This window comes from Paramisgurnus dabryanus, chromosome 8 (genome assembly GCF_030506205.2).
Source record: "Paramisgurnus dabryanus chromosome 8, PD_genome_1.1, whole genome shotgun sequence".
Classification (NCBI taxonomy): domain Eukaryota; kingdom Metazoa; phylum Chordata; class Actinopteri; order Cypriniformes; family Cobitidae; genus Paramisgurnus; species Paramisgurnus dabryanus.
In genome coordinates this window covers 32,224,388-32,243,352 of record NC_133344.1, presented here as the reverse complement: position 1 = coordinate 32,243,352, position 18,965 = coordinate 32,224,388, and the positions used below count along the sequence as shown (strand labels likewise).

General features: G+C 35.3%; 1 protein-coding gene across 2 annotated transcripts in view; it reads right to left on the bottom strand.

The window, feature by feature from the left end:
• Nucleotides 1–14,960: 14,960 nt before the first annotated feature.
• Nucleotides 14,961–18,965, bottom strand: part of fxyd6 (FXYD domain containing ion transport regulator 6) — a 20,001-nt gene continuing 15,996 nt past the window's right edge. The window contains exons 6-9 of one of the 2 annotated variants that reach the window (XM_065281564.2): nucleotides 18,694–18,730; nucleotides 18,565–18,614; nucleotides 15,880–15,918; nucleotides 14,961–15,790 (exon numbers count right to left, since the gene is read on the bottom strand). In XM_065281564.2, the coding sequence (XP_065137636.1) occupies nucleotides 15,890–15,918; nucleotides 18,565–18,614; nucleotides 18,694–18,730 (116 nt within the window). In that variant the 3' untranslated portion in view covers nucleotides 14,961–15,790; nucleotides 15,880–15,889. The remainder of the gene's footprint in view (nucleotides 15,791–15,879; nucleotides 15,919–18,564; nucleotides 18,615–18,693; nucleotides 18,731–18,965) is intronic. The other variant, XM_065281563.2, reaches the window with a different exon arrangement.

The following is an 18,965-nucleotide window of genomic DNA, read 5'->3' as shown; positions in this document are numbered from 1 at the left end:
AACAAATTATAAGCATATCAGGCCTGGCGCCACGGGGGAGGCAAAGGGGGGCGTGGCCAATGTCAAAAGGATATATGCAGAGGGAAGACACATAAAATGCATATAAACTATCAAAGATATAATTTTCCCAACATTTGTTTCATTGTTCTTAAAAGTATTGCTTATTACTGTTCTAGAAGCAACAGCAGTTTTCTGTTTTGTTTAATGTGATACTGCTAAGCATTATACTAATCCTAATGATATTTTACCGCAGATTATAACGCATCCTATAATAAAAAAAGCATTTAACAATTAATCTAGATTCCGTGCTTCTTTCTTTCAGCATTTTAATTTATTTATAGTTTTGTAGCAATTTAGTTCTGTTTTTGTCATTGTATTACTTTAATTGGGCCTATAATACTTACATGTATCTGATACTATTTATATTGATTATGTTTCAGTTTTTAATTTAGTTTAAGATTTTATTTTTCCAGTTAATTCAGTGCTTCAAGTTTCAGTCACTTGTTTTTGAATTGTTAACCCCGACCAGACGGCAGTGCTGATGTTCAGTTTCATTAATAAAGTCAGATTTATCACCGCTGTTCGCTTTTGTGTCTTCTTTTCCCATGATGCTAATATGACAGTGACAACATCTTTACTAGCTTGTGTGATTTCCATTTAAGCAATGAATGTTTAACTGTTAAACTATCCCTTTAACTTCTTAGCTACACATTTTTTTTTTTTTAAGTTAAAGGCTAGCGCCCCTAGAGGCCACAAGTGCCGCAGCACTGTCGCAAAGGAAAAGAACTGGCCAACCTTAAAACTTTAAACTAAACTAAAAACTAAACCTTTAAAACGCTAAACGGTCAACATTTTGAGGCATCAGGGAGAAACGCAGTCATGTTACAACTTTCTGATGAGGAACTCGTGGCAGAAGCCATTTCTCAATCTGAAGGTTGCAGCCTCCGGATGTCGTATTTCTAAGCTGCATACATCATCAAGACTGTCTTATTTCAGAATATTAACAATTATAAAGTTGACTATTATACTTAGTTAATCGTAAATTGTTGCAGTATGCTTATGACTTTTTTTATTGTTGCATCGTCCCTCTCTCCCTCGCCACAAGGATTTTCTGCAATGGCGTCTCGTTTTTCCTCTCTTTTGTGTGAAAATTGTCGCTCCAAATCCAAGTAAACCGATGTTTTTAGGTCTGCCGCTTTGTAATACGTCACGCGAGTGACAGCGGAACGCAGCAAATGAAGAAGAGAGAAACGCTCGGATCTGATTGGTGAATGAATAGGGTTTGGTGAATGAATAGTGTTTGGTTTTACACTGTGTGAGTTTGAGCAAGTTTGACTGCTATAGCATCCTGGATTGTAATGTAAATACCATAGACAGTAAAAGACAGGTAAATACGTGAACACGTGGATGCAGCATCTGAATACAGGGAACTATATGCAAGATAATCACCGTCATTTATAAAGAAGATCGCATTTATGTATGAATCAAGATCGTGAGTTTATATTAAAAAATCCCTTAAAGGGGAATCAAACTCGGGTCACCCGTGTCATAGGTCTGTGACACTAACACAGTGCCACATAATAGAAGTTGCTTTCTAAACTCCTTAAGTAGCCTCCATCACAATTCACGTTAAAAAAAAAATGTGTGAAGAAAGTGGAGGAAGTGACGTATGTCCTAAAGCAGTCGAATTTTGTGGGTTTTTTTGTGCTACCTGGTTACTACCCGAAACCCTAAGTTTTAAAGTATGAGTAAAAGCGATACATACCTCGTCAGGCTATGGTAGACATGTCATTCAACCTATTTAAAGTCGATGTAATATCACAAGGGTCTTGAAAATTAATTTTATAAAGGTTGAAAAACTACATGGTGTCGCCTTAATATTATTAATTGTCATGTATAATTTACAAACAGATGCCCTGGAGTGACATTATGACATATCATGTCTGATATTGCGCTACATTCATCTACAGTAATGCATCTTTCAAAACCTTTGACTGAAAGGTTCTTTGGAAACCAGAATGGTCCTCTATGACATCTAACCCTTTTAGTAGTTTTATATTTAATAGTGTAAGTAATGCTGAAGTCCAGCGCGTAACTACACCTGACCAAGGTACATCGACTTCTTTATTCAGGCTGCCTGGGGGGAAATCATGTTTACAAGATGTGGGGTTGATAGTACATGCCCTTTTGAGAATGAAATAATCAATGAATTTGTCAGGTGAGTTGAATCAAATCCTTGTCTTTGTTCATTTCAGATAAACCAGCCCTTAAACAACACATAAAAACAAAACACACTGTGATTGGTCCATGTCTGTACAGTACATGTCTGTCAGACAGGCCTTTATTTTACTAAGCAGTTCTTGGCTAACCCTAAACCATAATCCTTAAGCGTTAATATTCATTGGTCATGTGGGCTTCGGTTTTCCAAATGCCGGGTGCATAAGTACTGTTTGGACCTTTTAAAGTTTCCATCCAAGGCCTGTGTGTCTAGATTGTATCTCTTTTCCCACAGTACAACCCCCCCCCCCAAAATTAACAATGCTAAACAAGCAGACTTATTTTCGCAACAAGTTAAACCAGTACATCCTTAAGCTCGAAGCAAAAGTGTTAATATGCTGACTGATTGCAACAGGACCCAGTCCAATGTTGTAAACCCTCATTTCTATCCCATGGTCTAAACACTTCTCCATGCGTGGGAACCCAGAGTCACTGGCCCTCTCAACATTAAGTACACCTGTAAGCAGACCTCTGTTTACACTTTACACTGCAAGCTCATTGAGATGTTATCACACAGTGTGACACTGCAGCACTTTTAAGGGTTATCTATGAAAATACGAAAAAAACAAGCACGTGCTAAAAATAAAGTAAATATACAGAGCAGTCTTTACAATGCTCATCCCAACTAGAGATGTTGGGATGAGTGTTTTGTCAATACTATCTTATGGCAGTATCTTATTCATATGATTTTGATCATTCATACATTTTAGTGGGATCTGCTTTCACCCCTGTGACAGTCAGGTGCAGAGGTGCAGCTTCATTATTGCTTTTTCCTAATAATCAAACATTTTGTAAAGTTCACATTGTACAAATTCATATGAATAAGCCACCTTGTGAAATACAAATTTCCATTAGATCTGCCCAGAAACAGTGTAGATAAGGAAAGAGTTTGGCTTTTTATAACAATATTTGGCTGTTAGAAATAACTAACAGTGACTAGTTAAAAAATGTATCAACTATTTAGTCTATTCTCCACATTTAAAAATATATAAAATATTATAAATAAAAATAAACAAACAAACTCAAATAGCATGATTAGAAAAACACTTATTTCAGAATGTGCTTTTCGAACAACTTGAATTTTCAAGCTCATCTTTATAAAAAATATTCTTAAAGGGATAGTTCACCCCAAAATGAAAATTCTGACATAATTTACTCACTCTCATGTTGTTTTAAATCTGTATGAGTTTCTTTATTTAGTTGAACACAAAAGAGGATATTTTAAAGGAGTAGTCCACTTTAGAGATGGGGTCCATTGACTTTTTATAGTAGGAAAAAAAATACTATGGTAAGTCAATGGGCCCCATCTATAAAGTGGACTACTCCTTTAATAAATGATGGTAAGCACACAGTTGCCAATTAGTTGGAAAAACAAATACTGTGGAAGTCAATGGGTACCATCAACTGTGTGATTACCATCTATGATCAAAACATCTTTTTTGTGTGTGTTCAACAGAATAAAGAACCTCAAACCAGTTTAAAACAACATGAAGATGAGTAAATGATGACAGAATTTTCATTTTTGATTATTTTTAACAAGCATGTGCAAAAATATATTTGTTACTATTCATTATTATTATTTAATGTAATACTATTTATTATAATAGCTAACTGTTAATATAAGTCCCAGTGATTATTTGCTCATCTAGATATAAGTTTACATTGGCAGAATTTATAATTTCTTATATATTTTTCAGAGAATATGAATGGAAACACCAAAACTTTTCTTTCACTCATGGTTAGTGTTTGGCTAAAGCCATTTATTATCAATCAACTGCACTGTAAAAAAAAATCTCTGGTCAAGATAAATAATAGTAATTTAAAATTACTTGTAAATCTTAGTTGATTCAACCAAAATATTAAGGCAGCAAAGATTTTTTTACAGTGTGTGTTTACTCTTTCTAAATCATAATGAAATTTCCCAAATGACCCCTGATCATTTTGGCATGATAACATGCACACAAGTTGACCCAAACGGGTTTGAATGGCTATTAAATGTATCCTCACCTGTCATCTGTTTGCTTGTAATTAGTGTGTGTAAAAGGTCAACGAGTTTCTGGACTCCTGACAGACCCTTGCATCTTTCATCCAGTGCTGCGCTGACGCTTCTGGAATCTGAGTCACGGGGAAAGCAAAAGAATTGTCAAAGGATCTGCGGAAAATGTTGCTGAACTGTATAAAACAGGAAAGGGATATAAAACGATATCCAATGAATTGAGAATGCCAAACAGCAGTGTTCAAACTTTAATTAAGAAGTGGAAAACGAGAGTTTTTGTTGAAAACACAGCCACAACATATTCTCTGAAAAATGCATAAATTCTGTCAGGGTGTGTAAACTCATGAGCACATCTGACTGCATTCAGTATCAAGATAAAGAAAGGAACATTTTCTTGCACGTTAATGAGAAATAAAGATGAAAGAACTAAAAAAAAAAGATCCTACTGCTCGCCACTGCTGACGGGGCCCGTCTCTGACTTTAATGACTTATTTATTCAAGCATAATTAAGCGTAAAGCCTGGAGCTGTGTTTAATGTCCTTTGTCATTTTCAAGAACAACATCTCAAACTCTCTGAGCTACAGCTCATCTCAAGTCCCTTGTTTTTTTATATTTGCATAACCGTGCAGTTTGTCACTTCTCTAAAGGCAACAACAGAACTTGCAGTTCTGTAGGACATATGTGACCCTGCCTATAGTCAATCTTATGTGATTTCATGTTTTGTACATTAAATCATCTTACATAATGTAAATAACAGTCTTTAATATTGACTGAGTGAGGTAATGTCAACGATTGAAATCAGTGTAATTAATGATTGAATGGTCATAAATAATCTCATCATTAGATTGAGACTTTAGTCTGGATGTTAACCATGGTTTAACTATAGTTTTGGCAGAAATTGATTTACCATATTAATTTGGGCAACTACAAATAGTATGCTACAGTTCATGTATAATGAGACAATAGTAATGCACATTTGTTTTTACTGCAAATATCACAGTTAAACTACGGTTACTAAAGTAAAACCATGGGTAAGTTACCTTTTGTAAGATTGTCCTCATATACATACAAACGTAGTATTTTGGAAGCAATGCTAAACTAAAAAAGGCAGTCAACCCTTAAAATGAAACGTTGTAGGCAAAAGCTAAAAAAACAACATAACATTTGGCTTCATTAAAGACACTTTTTTAATGTTAATGTAAATGATGTGTATAAATGACGTTGATTTTGCCCAGACATATACCGTATAAATTGGGTTTAAGTATGTTTATTAGGGGTAATTAAATGTGCACAGGTAACGAAGATGGTCGGTTTTATTAGGTGTGTGTGTCATGCGGTGCTGCGCGCAGGTATTACATTAAAATGTCCACGAGAGCGACTGGACACCTGTTAACTGTTATATTGTTTCGTTTGTCTCTGTCAACTAACTTACCTTGTTGTCTTTCCACATCTGTCCCACGTGTGTCTGCGTCCTTCACGATGCTGCCGCCAAAACAACCTGAGGCCACTCCTTCTCATGAATAGCCTAATCTATAAATGTGATGACGTGACTCAAATGTCATGACGTCAACGCGGTCTACACTGAACGAGTTTACCACAGTTACATTTACATTAGGCCTATATTATTTTTAAAAACAAAACAAAGTCGCTAGAAATTGCAAAATGAATCACTGTCCCATGTTAATATAAAAAAAATAAAGCGTGTTATTTGCATTGTTTCCAGTTAACGTTATGTGGTAATGGTGGTAAAATCTACAAAAATAATAAATAATTTTTAGGGTTTCATAACCGTTTCATGACCAAATGATGAACATTATAAAATGATAGGCTATGTTAAAAGCACTTAATTTGTTTTTGTTGATTTGTAGATATCCTTGTAAGAAACTTTAAAAGTTTATAAAAAATTTAAACCTTATAAAAAAAGTTCAATTATTAGCTAACAAAAAATAGCAAAATAGTGAGCAATATTTAGTTTATATATATATATATATATATATATATATATATATATATATATATATATATATATATATATATATATATATATATATTAACAAAGATTTATAAATGCTATAAAACTATATATATATATATATATATATATATATATATATATATATATATATATATATATATATATATATATATATATATATATATATATATATATATATATATATATAGTTTTATAGCATTTATAAATCTTTGTTAATGTTTATCCCTGTACAGTTGTTTATTGTATATAGTGATAGTTAATTGTGCATTACCTGATATTGACATTATAACATTTGATTTTAATTATAAAGTTTATTGAATAAGCACCAATGAATGCTTTAGAAGAATTGTTGTTAAGTTCATTTAATGTTAAGAAATGTAACCTTGTTATAATGTGTTACCAGAAAATGAACACAACTAAGAACAATAATTTAAACACAAACAAGCTTCAAGTCATTTCTTTATAACATTATTATTATTATTTTTAATAACATTCATTTTAATCTTATAGGCAAAATCAATCCTGGTCCTCGAGTACCCCCTCCCAAAATGTTTTAGATGTCTCCTTATCAATAACATTCTGGGCTAAGTGATACCTTGCATTATAATTAGGTATAATAGTTTTAACTCTGTAGTATGTTGTTTCTTGCTATGACAGTTTGAGATAAAGCCCGTGTCCCTTATGGAAAAACTTGGCAGAATATTTGATGATTTAAACATTCCCTCAATGCGGACAGTTGAGTTTATCAAGCGTATATCAGAGGCTGGCTTATCTTGACATATGATCATTCCAGGAATAATAAAAATGCTAATCTGTATAAATATGTGTTTGCTTAGGTCAAACAAACCTTAATGTGTTTCCTGGAACTCCACTGAAGCCAAACGTCATTTAGACTTCAAAAGCAAATAAATGGAAACCTAACAGAGTTTAAGTGAAGATTTCAATAATGATTAAAAATGTTACGATGCTTGATTGTAAAATACATGTAGCATGGTAAAGTAACTTCGGCTTTCACTAAACTAAGACATTTATGTTTCCACTGTAACTAAAGTTACACACTTACACTCAAACATGACAAGAACATCATAATCTCCATAATTCGCTGCATTGTCAGAATAAAAGGTTACAAACTGTACATTTTCTGTCGCTGGGGTGGTACCCTATGTTCCATTTTGTACCTTTACAGTAATACTAAACATTGTACTTTTTGGGGTACATTACTTTACCTTAAGGATCTATTGTGTACATTAAAAGGTACAGTTATATGTTTTTTTTACCCCTAATTGGTACAGAATTGTTCCTTAAGTTACACAATAGGTCCTTAGGGTATAATATTGTACCCAAAAGGTACAACATTTCAATAAGGTACAATATAAAGGTACAAAAATGAACCTTTGAGGGTACCACCCGAGCGACAGAAAAAGTACAGTTTTGTACCTTTTTGCAATTTTTTTTTCTGACAGTGTGCCATCAGTTTATGGTAAAAATGGTGAAAGGTAAAAGTTCAAGTTTTACAAGGGATGTGCTTCCCTCTAGTGTTTCATCTTTGAAATGACAGTTCCTTCAGTAGATTTCACAAATGATTTCAGTTTTTGACATGAAGTATCCTCATTGTCTATTCATAATAGCTCCTGTATAGCTCAGCGGTAGAGCAATGCATTAGCAGCCCAAAAGGTCATGGGTTCAAACCCAGGGAACACATGTATACCGGGTATGGGCCATAAGTAACTTTGGATAAAAGTGTCTGCAAAATTCTATGCTGCCTTAAATGTTTTAGTTGAATTAACTTACTAACATATACTGCCCTCCAAAGGCTAAGTGCAGTAACTACGCAAACACTGAAACCGAGAAAAATTCCTTAAAGTTTTTACACCAGGCAGTCAAACATGTTACTGCAGTTTTGGCACAGTTGCTTTTTTGAAATTGGACAAAATTGAACCAGGAGACTTTGTCACAAAACACATCAGATCTCACAAAGCCCATTTCAACCCTTAACTCAATTAAAAAAAAAAAAAAAAAACCTTAACTCAATTTGGACCAAATGTGTATTACTGCGCTTTGGCTTAGGGTAGTATAATTGAATAAAGTCAACTTCATTGTATAAGCTCTAGCAACTCATCTCTTTGTCAAGATAAATAATAGTAAGTTGACTTGTAAATCTGAGTTAAGTCAACTAAAAAATTTAAGGCAGCAAATATTTTTTTACAGTGTGTCAAATGCGTCAATGTAAAATGCATAACGTTAATTGAAGCTCCCCCTGGTCACAAAATGTACTTAATAAAATATTAAACAGCTTGGGAAAGTAGAAAGATGGAAATTTGTTATAAAAATAATCTAACATATTGCTTTTTTCAGTTTTAGCTTCTTTTAATGCTTGTTTATGCTCATATTTTAAGTCACCTTGAAAGTTTATTAAGGGCCCATAAGAAACAATAATTTAAACCCCTATATTTCACATAAACCTGAAATCCTTTAGTAACATTATTGTGCAGCTTGAGATTAATATATTTACAATGAAATACCATAAAGCAAAACCTCAAACAGTTTATTCAGTTCGGATTCAAGGTTCAGATTATAAATAGAAAAATTCACAAAAGTTTTGTCTGTTTTACGGAGGCATATTTTAAGTTAATTGTAATAATGGCAGTTTATACTGTATACTGTTCACATTCCTCAGTCTTCATCCGCAGGTTTTCCCTAAAACACACAACACACACAATGTTTCAATGTCACGAATTTCTATTGGATCAGAGGTTAAAGCTCAATCTAACTTTTATTTATGAGTTTTTAATTGGAGTTTAATACCAGATCTCTTTTAACTGCATATTTCGAGTAATGCGGTATTTTGACCACTAGATGTCAGCAGGCATTAAGGGTAGGCATACATACCTTACTCTTGCCGCAGCGACGCAGGCGGTTACCTAAAAGAACACACATTCATTACACATCTTTGATTTGTTATGACTCACACCGCACACAAACAAACACTGGACAAACGCTCACCTGTCAGCAGAAGGATAGACAACACAACAATTACCGCGGCAAAGACAAGACCCCCAATGCGCAGAGTCTCATAATCTGTGAAGCAGAGCATTCACGCATCATTCTTCACATGTGTTATTCAAAGACAGTGAATAAGGTTTGAGTATACAGTATACACAGGGTTGATAAGCCTTACCATAGTTAAAATCAGCATCAGGGTCTTTGGTAGGGCCTACAGAAGAGAGTGAGTGAGAGAGAGAGAGAGAGAGAGAGAGAGAGAGAGAGAGAGAGAGAGAGATTTCGTACCACACATATATCACATTTACAGCCCAAAGCAAGTCGACAATAACATGCAGAAGTGAAATTTATTCAAGTCTATTCAACGTTTTTCAGATCAGCTTTACAGAAAATAATGCATTTGTGAGTAAAGAAGTCACAAGTACTTTTGATATTTTTTCTATTTCTACTAGAAAAAAATGTATATAAAATATTTAGTGTTTCAATTACAAACAGTATGGGGTGGTTTCCCGGACAGGGTTTAGATTAGGCCTTATTTAAATTAGGCCATTTAGTACGTTTTTACAAATATACTATTCAAAATACACAACAGGTGTGCATCTTAAGACAAAACAATGTCACCGATATACAGTATGTTAAAATGAAACAGGACACAGTGTTTTTAAATTAAAGCAGCTTAAACATGCATTTTAGTCTGGGACTAAGCCCTGTCCGGGAAACTATCACAAAGTGTTAGTGTCTTAAAATTGTCTTAAAAGTTAATTCAACTTAAAAATATAAGTCGATTTTAAGTCACCTAATATTTTTAAGTTGAATTCATTTAAAATTTTAAGGCAGCATAAACACTTCGTTTTTTTTAAGTTGAAACAACACATCTTTTTTTACAGTTATATAAATAATTATTGACTATCAGTCAAAAGTTCTACATCAGTGATTATTTACTATAAACCCCTGTTGTTGTGCTTGTACAATGCGTCTTGGGTCCATATAACATAAAAGTGTAGTAGATAGATTAATCATCCAGCTATAATATTAACCGATATATTACACACATGTATTTAACATTTACTTACCAGCTCCTGAGGACATTGTTACTCTCTCTGTGGGTCACAGGGCAGAATGGTAAAACTGGCAATGGAAATCATAAGTAGGCATTATAATCTAACTGTCCACATACTGTTTAACTCTATGCATCGGAAACAAATAAATAATTGATTATTGTTTATAGCATCAGTCCACATCCTTTATACATAAGTGCGGCATACAGAATAATCTGTCGAATGGATCTAAAAGGAATTAAGGCTATAGAGAGCAGTCATAATAGTTTTTTTTCTCAGAGACTAAAGATTTTCTTAATACATCATTAACACTCTTATAAATAACACTCTTATAACAACAAAAAAAAAAAAGTTGAATAGCCTGATAGGATAAGGAAACATTTGCATGTTTTACAAGACATATTTTTTTATCAAGATCTACAGGAATCCATCTACAGGTGCCTTAAAGAAACCAAAAGCGCAAGAATCCCCAAAAAGCTATGGTCGAATTACAAACCATATATAGCCAAAAAATGACTCTTGATAAGAAGATACCCATTTTAGACTTAATAACAAAGGAATTTTTCTTATTTCAGGTCCTTCACGTTTTCTTCAACGCTCATAATCATGAACTATGTTTACTTTGCAATCCATATCTCTGTCTGTAATGATTAACTCATGTTGCTTTGAAGAGAAAGTGACTCATAGCGACTCAGATGGGGCAGTTAGCTTTTCAACTACCCATGAAGATCTTGTCAGACTAAGAAACATGCTGTGTTCATGATGTAAATTTTTATGTTCTGTTTCAGCTTTGAGAAACCAATGACCCTTTGAAAAGCTCAAAACACATCATTCACAATTAAATGTATGTATGCATACACTGTCAAAAATGTAAAAAACATTTATTTTACAAAAGTTGTCACTGGAATAGTACCTTTTTAAATGATTCTAATATGTACCATTTTGGTACAGATACAGTATGTTCCTTTGAGGTACCAGTATATACCTCTAGTTCAGTGGTTCTCAAACGGGGGGCCGCCAGATGGTGCCAGGGGGTACCAGTTTTATGACATTTTATAAAATACATTCATTTATCATGAATTCTGTGTAATTAAAACTGAAAAAAAAGGATAAGGATCCTAACCAACAGCAATACTTTGTATAATTTAATATATTTTGTTTAATTCAAATGTTGCGTTTTACAACACATTATCATACATTTTCTTTGGCTGGGCCCACAAAGGAATGCACCGTACACGTTGAAAAAGTTTGAGAACCACTGCTCTATGAACCAAATATGAACTTTTTAGTGACAAAGATGTATTTTCTGAAAAGGTACCGCCCCAGTGACAACTTTTGTACTTTCTTGTACGTATCTTCCATATTTTGGGAGAACTGAATATTTGGTTACCTAAATACTAGCAGATAATATGTCTGTAATACTCACAGTATTTTTTACTACTTGAAATGACCCATTTTGTTGTTTTATTATAATAATTACAGTATTAAGTAATCATTTAACAGATGCATTCATCCAAAGCATATTGAATATCTGACTTATTTTAGAGACCAACCCCCCGATGTAACCTGGGACAAAGTTTCTTTATCCAAAGCACAATAGGGAATAGCTAGAGCTCCGTTTCTTGCTTAGATCAAACCAGCGACGTTTCTTACTCATACTATACCACAACCCCCCACAATTAATAATTACTTTATGTGCTATATATACAGTTGTATGGATATTAGTGTTACTCAAAATTTAATGTTTTATACAAAAAATGACATTACCCTTGATATTCCACACAGCAAAATCACCAGTGTTAAATCTACACTGCAGTGTTTAAATGGGTACCGGTGGTACCCATACACCAGGGGTGTACATTTAACACTGGTGATTTTGCTGTGCATGTATAATAAATACATTTAATTTTGCATGCAGAGATTCACACTTTAGCAGTTGAATCTTGCAACACATCCATTTGTATTTTGTCATATTGTATTTTTTTTCTTGCTGTGATCAAATTGTCCCCAAACATTATAATCTGAGATTTATCACCCTGCTGAAAGTGCATGGATATTTCATAGTAAAAACAGAGATTAAAGGTATTATCTGTTGATTTGGTTTAGGTCAGAAGATTTTTTTTAATAAAAATTTGAATAAGAATTGATTCTTTTAACACATGAAGCATCAAGTTTAGATGCCCAGACAGTTTTAACAGGACATTACACTGTAAAACAAAATCCTTAAAAAAAAAAACGGTAAAATTCCGGTAGCTGGGGTGCCGGAAAATAACGACACAATAAATTACAGAAATTTCTGTAATACAAAAATCTCTTTTTCTGTAATTTTACATTATAGGGTTAAGCCACTTATCACAAACATCACATTCAGAACCAAAACATTCAAACCCTTGTTCTTCTCAAACATATGAACATCATAACATTCTGCAACATTTAGAAAATGCCTAACAAGAGAGCATTCATCTCGGCTCACCTGTATTGTGGAAAGCTCCTGTTCCTCCAGAGGTCTGGGCTAATGTGAGAGCGTCTTTAGTGCCCAGGTGCACTTCATCCTTTCACCCCTCCCCGCTTCCCAGAGCATTCGTAAATCTGGCTGCTCAACCATTCTTTGAAACACATTTATTAGCCTATAAACAGCGGCCTTCAAACCTATGATAAAATACCATTGAGCCCAACCTTTGGAATCATCGCCCAAGGGAACTCCGGTTACATCACAGTATAAATGCTTTAGTCTGGGAGTGATGGTGGCCATATTGTGTCTTGACTTTGAAATATAAGTGAAGGACCTCTGAGAGCTTTCCTTCTTCGCCAATCGACCTCTTTATAGCGTGGGACAGTTGGTACGACGTTGCTAAATCGATCAAACTGACAGATAGCAGAGTCTATACTTGGAAATAAAAGTTTACAAGACATACTAAAGAGAGCTTTAGTTTTTGGCAGGTGATATATGACCTTTGAGTGAGAAAAGGTGAGGCGTCTCTGTTCACGCGCATCAAAAAAGAAAAAACGAACCGACAAGCTGACGCCTGTGTCAGACAAAGACTTTATTTATTTAGAAGCACAGAAATACACAGCAGCTGCACAGAGATAAGACGAACATGTTCCAGATTCGTCGTAATAGTAAAGCGTCTGTGGCATTAGACTCGACAAAATGTGATTAATATTCAGTGAAACACTTCTTTCTTTAGAAACTGACCTACATTTTTATAACTCTCATGGGTTTTGCACACCAAGCGATGTGTGGCACGACACATATTCGCACGCGTACACAGACAAACACACACAAAAACAAATGTTGGTTTCCTTAGAGATTATAATCCCATTGAACAGTGGTCAGATTAGTGATATTAAAGGTATAGTTTACCCAAAAATCTTATTTAAGGTACTTCTTTGTTCATGAAATCTCTGTTCTGCTTTAATGAATATCTCTTTGTGTTTGACAGAAAACCCATTTTGTTTGTAAGTTTGGACTGATGCGATGTTAATAGTTCATTTTTGGGTGAACTATCTCCTTTAAGAAGGTAAATAAATAATCTAGAGCGAACATGAGGGATAAAGGACACAGGTAAGTGGCACTATGGTGAGGTGAATTGCTCTTTCGGTCATGCTATCTGAGTCTGCATTGGGTCCAAATGAGGGCACAGAGGCCGGCAGTGTTGTAGCTGATAGAGCACAATAGTTTGGCGCCCCCTGTGGCACAGTAGTGGTACTGTTCTGTTTTTGTGCTTGGTCTAGGTACAGTGGTTTAACGATTGTCAGGAAGAAAATGCCCATACACACGGACTCGTGTGAATGTGGGCTCACTCATCTCCACACACACGAGTTCAGACAACCCCTGTCCACACGCACACACAATGCATACGCTGCATACGGTGTATATATATATATTCTGCATCAATACTTACAATATATTAAATGTGTATGTGTATTTAAATGCCTGCAGATAATTTATACAATCAACAAGAGAAAAAACAGCAGGTGGGACACAAATGACGATAACAAGTGGTAACCACCGATAACAGTAGGCTAACAGTTATTTGCTGTTAAAGGATTAGTTAATTTTCTTTAAAAAAATCCAGATAAATTTCTCACCACCATGTCATCCAAAATGTTGATGTCTTTCTTTGTTTCGTCGAGAAGAAATTATGTTTTTTTGAGGAAAACATTCCAGGATTTTTCTCATTTTAATGGACTTTAATGGACCCCAACACTTAAAACTTAACTCAACACTTAACAGTTTTTTTCAACGGAGTTTCAAAGGACTCTAAACGATCCCAAACGAGGCATAAGGGTCTTATCTAGCGAAACATTTGTCATTTTTGACAAGAAAAATAAAAAATATGCTTTTTTAAACCACAACTTATCGTCTATGTCCGGTCCTGTGACGTCCTCCGTGTTACATATATGAAACTCACATTTGTGGACCATTTTAAACAATAAAGTGACACAAAGACATTAATTAGTATCATTCCACATACAACAACGTCAGAACGGTCCTCTTTCTCCACACTTGTAAACACTGGGACGTAAATAAGACCCTTATGCCTCGTTTGGGATCGTTTATAGACCTTTGAAACTCCGTTGAAAAAACTGTTAAGTGTTGAGTTAAGTATTAAGTGTTGGGGTCCATTAAAGTCCATTTAAATGAGAAAAATCCTGGAATGTTTTCCTCAAAAAACATAATTTCCTCTCGACTGAAAAAAGAAAGACATCAACATTTTGGATGACATGGTGGATTTAAAAAAAAAAAAATTAACTAATCCTTTAAAAACACTAAATTATTAAAAGGATAGATCACCCGAAAAAAAATATGTTTTGACTTGTGTCATTCCAAACCATTTTTTGTGACCTTATTTTATTTATCTATGGTGACTTTGTCTACCAAGCTCTATAAAGAATAAGCACAAATCATCAAAGTATCCTGAATGTAAAATAAAAAACACTACTTTAGTTCTGTATATTACATAATATTTAAGTATCTTTACCTCCACTGAAATTTGTGTATCCTTTAGAATTTTTTTTTGTTGACATTACCGATAAAAAAAAGATTTTTTTTTTATTTTGTGAGCTTGACATGCTATGGTCACTACGAACTGCTTTATGGAAAATGCTTAAAAAAATAAATAAATAAACATGAGCAAATTTTTGGGTGAACTGTCCCTTTAAACTACAAGTTCTGCTGGGGAGGATTCGACAAGTTTAGGAAGGATCTGCAGCAAGTGGCTAGTTTTACTTAAACAAGACAAACTGTCGCAAAATGGCACGGACGGATAGACGGATACGGTTACTGGTCACGTGACAGGACTAGAGGTCTACGAACAAGACACTGGCCAAATAATAACCCGAGTGATAGTCTCCTCCCCCCTCATCTTTTCACGTTCTTCCCATAGCAGTGGTCTGGATCAGCTTCATCATCTTTAACATCAGTGAAGTGGTTCAGCCACAGCTATGTGTTCTTCATCACTGAGAGGAAGCAAAGCAGACATTACATAATACAGCAAACTGCTTGACTAATTTCATCTCTGAATCTATACATCAACCGTACTAATTACCTGGATGCTTTCAGTTCTCTGCTGCAGGGGTCTCCTTAGCTTTACAGGGATGAGATCAACAGAGTCAGATCATTTAGTTAAAGCAACACTATGTAGTTTTTTTTTACCTTTAAATAATGTCTCTAAAATTATTTCAGTGATAGAACAACTTTTAACTGGACAAATTGTACTGTTGCTGCAACCTGAGCAGCCTCCTAGCTGCTACAAGCACACTCTGAAAGTGGCGGTGGAGGGTAGGAAACACAGCCCCGCCCCTCCTCCTGCATGCAGAAGAGTGTCTTATACAAGGCACTGTTGCGCTTTTCAACCACATGGGGGAGCTGTAAGTCATTTTTATATGGAAACTACATAGTGTTGCTTTAATGCATACATGGATCAAAAATAACTGTCTGCACAATTTGTTTGCACTTTGACCCCAGAAACACACAACACTTGAACATTATTATGTTATTCTTTTAGCTGAACCGCATCTATTCACATATGTTGTTTATCATGGACATAGTCTCTGAACTTTTGATCACACTTTGTATGTTTAGATGGCAAGACTATTTTACTTTGTAACCTAAATTTGGAGTAGCAAGCACTGCGCAGGTTGCACCAACATCAGCGTGTCAACAGCATGACTAGTGTGCCCTCACATGCAGAAATGTCTCTATCATCTGATCCTTCATCTCTGGATGTGAAATAGTCCATTATAACATTGTTCAGGGCACTGGCATCACCAGGATTGATCAGATTGAGGCGATCATGTTTATCATAAAAGTGAGCAGCTACTCGTGTAGACACGTAATGCTTGTATAGAAATGAGAAAATGACTTTTAAGTTGAGACTTTTTTGTTACTTTTTGTTTTTCTTCTTGATAGTTTTTTTTTTTTTATTGACTCAAGATACTTGTACACATGATAAAGGAGTCTTGAGTCCCAAAAATATCAATAACTAATTTCTAACAAAAACAAAGTTACTGCCTTTTGTTTTGTAGGGCAGCGTCATGTACACTGCAATCTTATGATAACTTTGTATAAAAAAATCTTTGCCTGCCATAGTCTACACAGGACTGGCGGGAGGTGTCCATTGATACACCTTCAATCTATATATTATGTGGTTTATTTTGATAGGTGAATTGTTAAGAGAGGAAAGGCAGTGGGCCACTGTGTTGTCTCTTCGGGCGCATACTATTGCATTAAAAAATTCAGTTAAATTTCAGCTTGCCATTATAAATGGCTTTTTTCTGCACTAAACAAGTGAATTTCTCCTAGATATTTTCTAGATATTGTCTTTAAATTTGTAAACAGAATTAAAGCGCATGTGCGCAGTCCTACGAGCTTTTAAAACCCTGGGGAATCCATGGGAGGAGTGCCGTATGAATTGAATTGAATATCTTGAAAATAAACAACAGATAACTAAATCACGATAACAAAATCAGTCTTCCGATGCAATGTTTTTTATAGTAATCTGTCATTAAATCGATTTACACAGACTAATTAGTACTTCACCTCCCACGTGACATCATCAACTATGTTGTTAAACCAACATGGTTCAAACGGCGAATGTGCGACAAAGTTACAATGCTTTCAGGAAACAGTAGTGACAAGGTAGTTCGTTTCTCCAACTATGCGTCGTATTGTTGGTTCAGCAGCGAGTTACGTCGTTGTCCGGGAAACGCACCCCTGGTTGAGCCAATGAGCCAAAATAGCCAAACAGACTGCAATTCTACTTGTGGCCACTATTTCGGATTCAACAGACAGCAGTTTGCCTCCACACTGTATGGTCACTTTTAGTATGGGGCAGCAACAGTGCTCAAAGCTTTTAACTCTCAGAGGCTGTTTACACTTGGCATTAACATGCGTTTTCGTCGATCGGATCACAAGTGGACGACGTTAATGCCAGGTGTAAACGGTGTTCAAAACGTTTTGAGCTCGTCCACTTTCGACCACTTTCAACCACATTCAGAGGTAGTCGAAACCACTTTCGATCGGATCGCTTTGGAGTTGTGGAACGCAATGTGGTTGAATGCGTTCGAACAGCCACACGCGACCGCCTTCTCTCCGCCCATTTATCTTATCTGAGGTATTAAACACAAGTTTTACGTCTTTTTTTGACTTCTGGTGTAAACATACGGTGAACAGCGCTATTTTTAGCCTTTCATTGATACAACTAAAGCGGCTGATCTCCGTAGTTTCGTTTTGAAAGCGTGTGAAAGTTGCGCGATCCTATTTCATCAATTGCGCTGAAAATTCAGAGAAAGCTCCAACATATAAACGTACAAAACAATATGCAGCACGTATACTTGCTAAACAAGCAGTGGACTCCGACATAATATAGTTTGCGTCCATATAAACCCATAATTACTCCCGCTCGGGTTTGAATGACAGCAGAGAGACTCGCCCACCGTCTCACAGACCACCCCCTCACAGTATTCAGGACAGATGCGGTCGAAAGTGGACAAAAAGAGACGGATTTAAATACCAGGTGTAAACGTAATGTGTCTCTCTCGTCCACTTGTGATCCGATCGATGAAAACGCATGTTAATGCCAAGTGTAAACAGCCTCTCAGAGGGACTATAGGGGACATTTACACAGGGTGCAACAATAATAGTCCATATACTGTTTGTATCACTCCAAAATGTCATTAGTATAATTATTATGTATTACCCCAAGAAATAACAATACAAAAGGTTGTATTACCTTTGGAGACCATGATGTTCTCTGCTTGAGCTTCTTCATCTCCTGGGGTCCTGTAAAAAGAATGAAGAGTTTATTTTACACACTACTACACAGTACTAGTCATGCTAAATCTGCTTAGAAATTACTGACCTGGGCTTTTGGTTGACACCGCAGCGGCATCTGCGGCCTGCATGGGGAAAATAAGCGCAGTTACAGAGAATGCGACCATTTTGTGATATCAAACAATATCTTTGCTAGTTAAGGTCCTGACGAAAGACCCTAGAGGGAGTCACTGTGAATGATGACTGGCCTTGTTTACTTGCACGTGTAGCCTTGGTTATTAGCACTTGATTCACTAAATCATACAAATCAAATACTATTCATAGCAGGAAGCGAAGTACAGATAGTATTTACATTCTCTG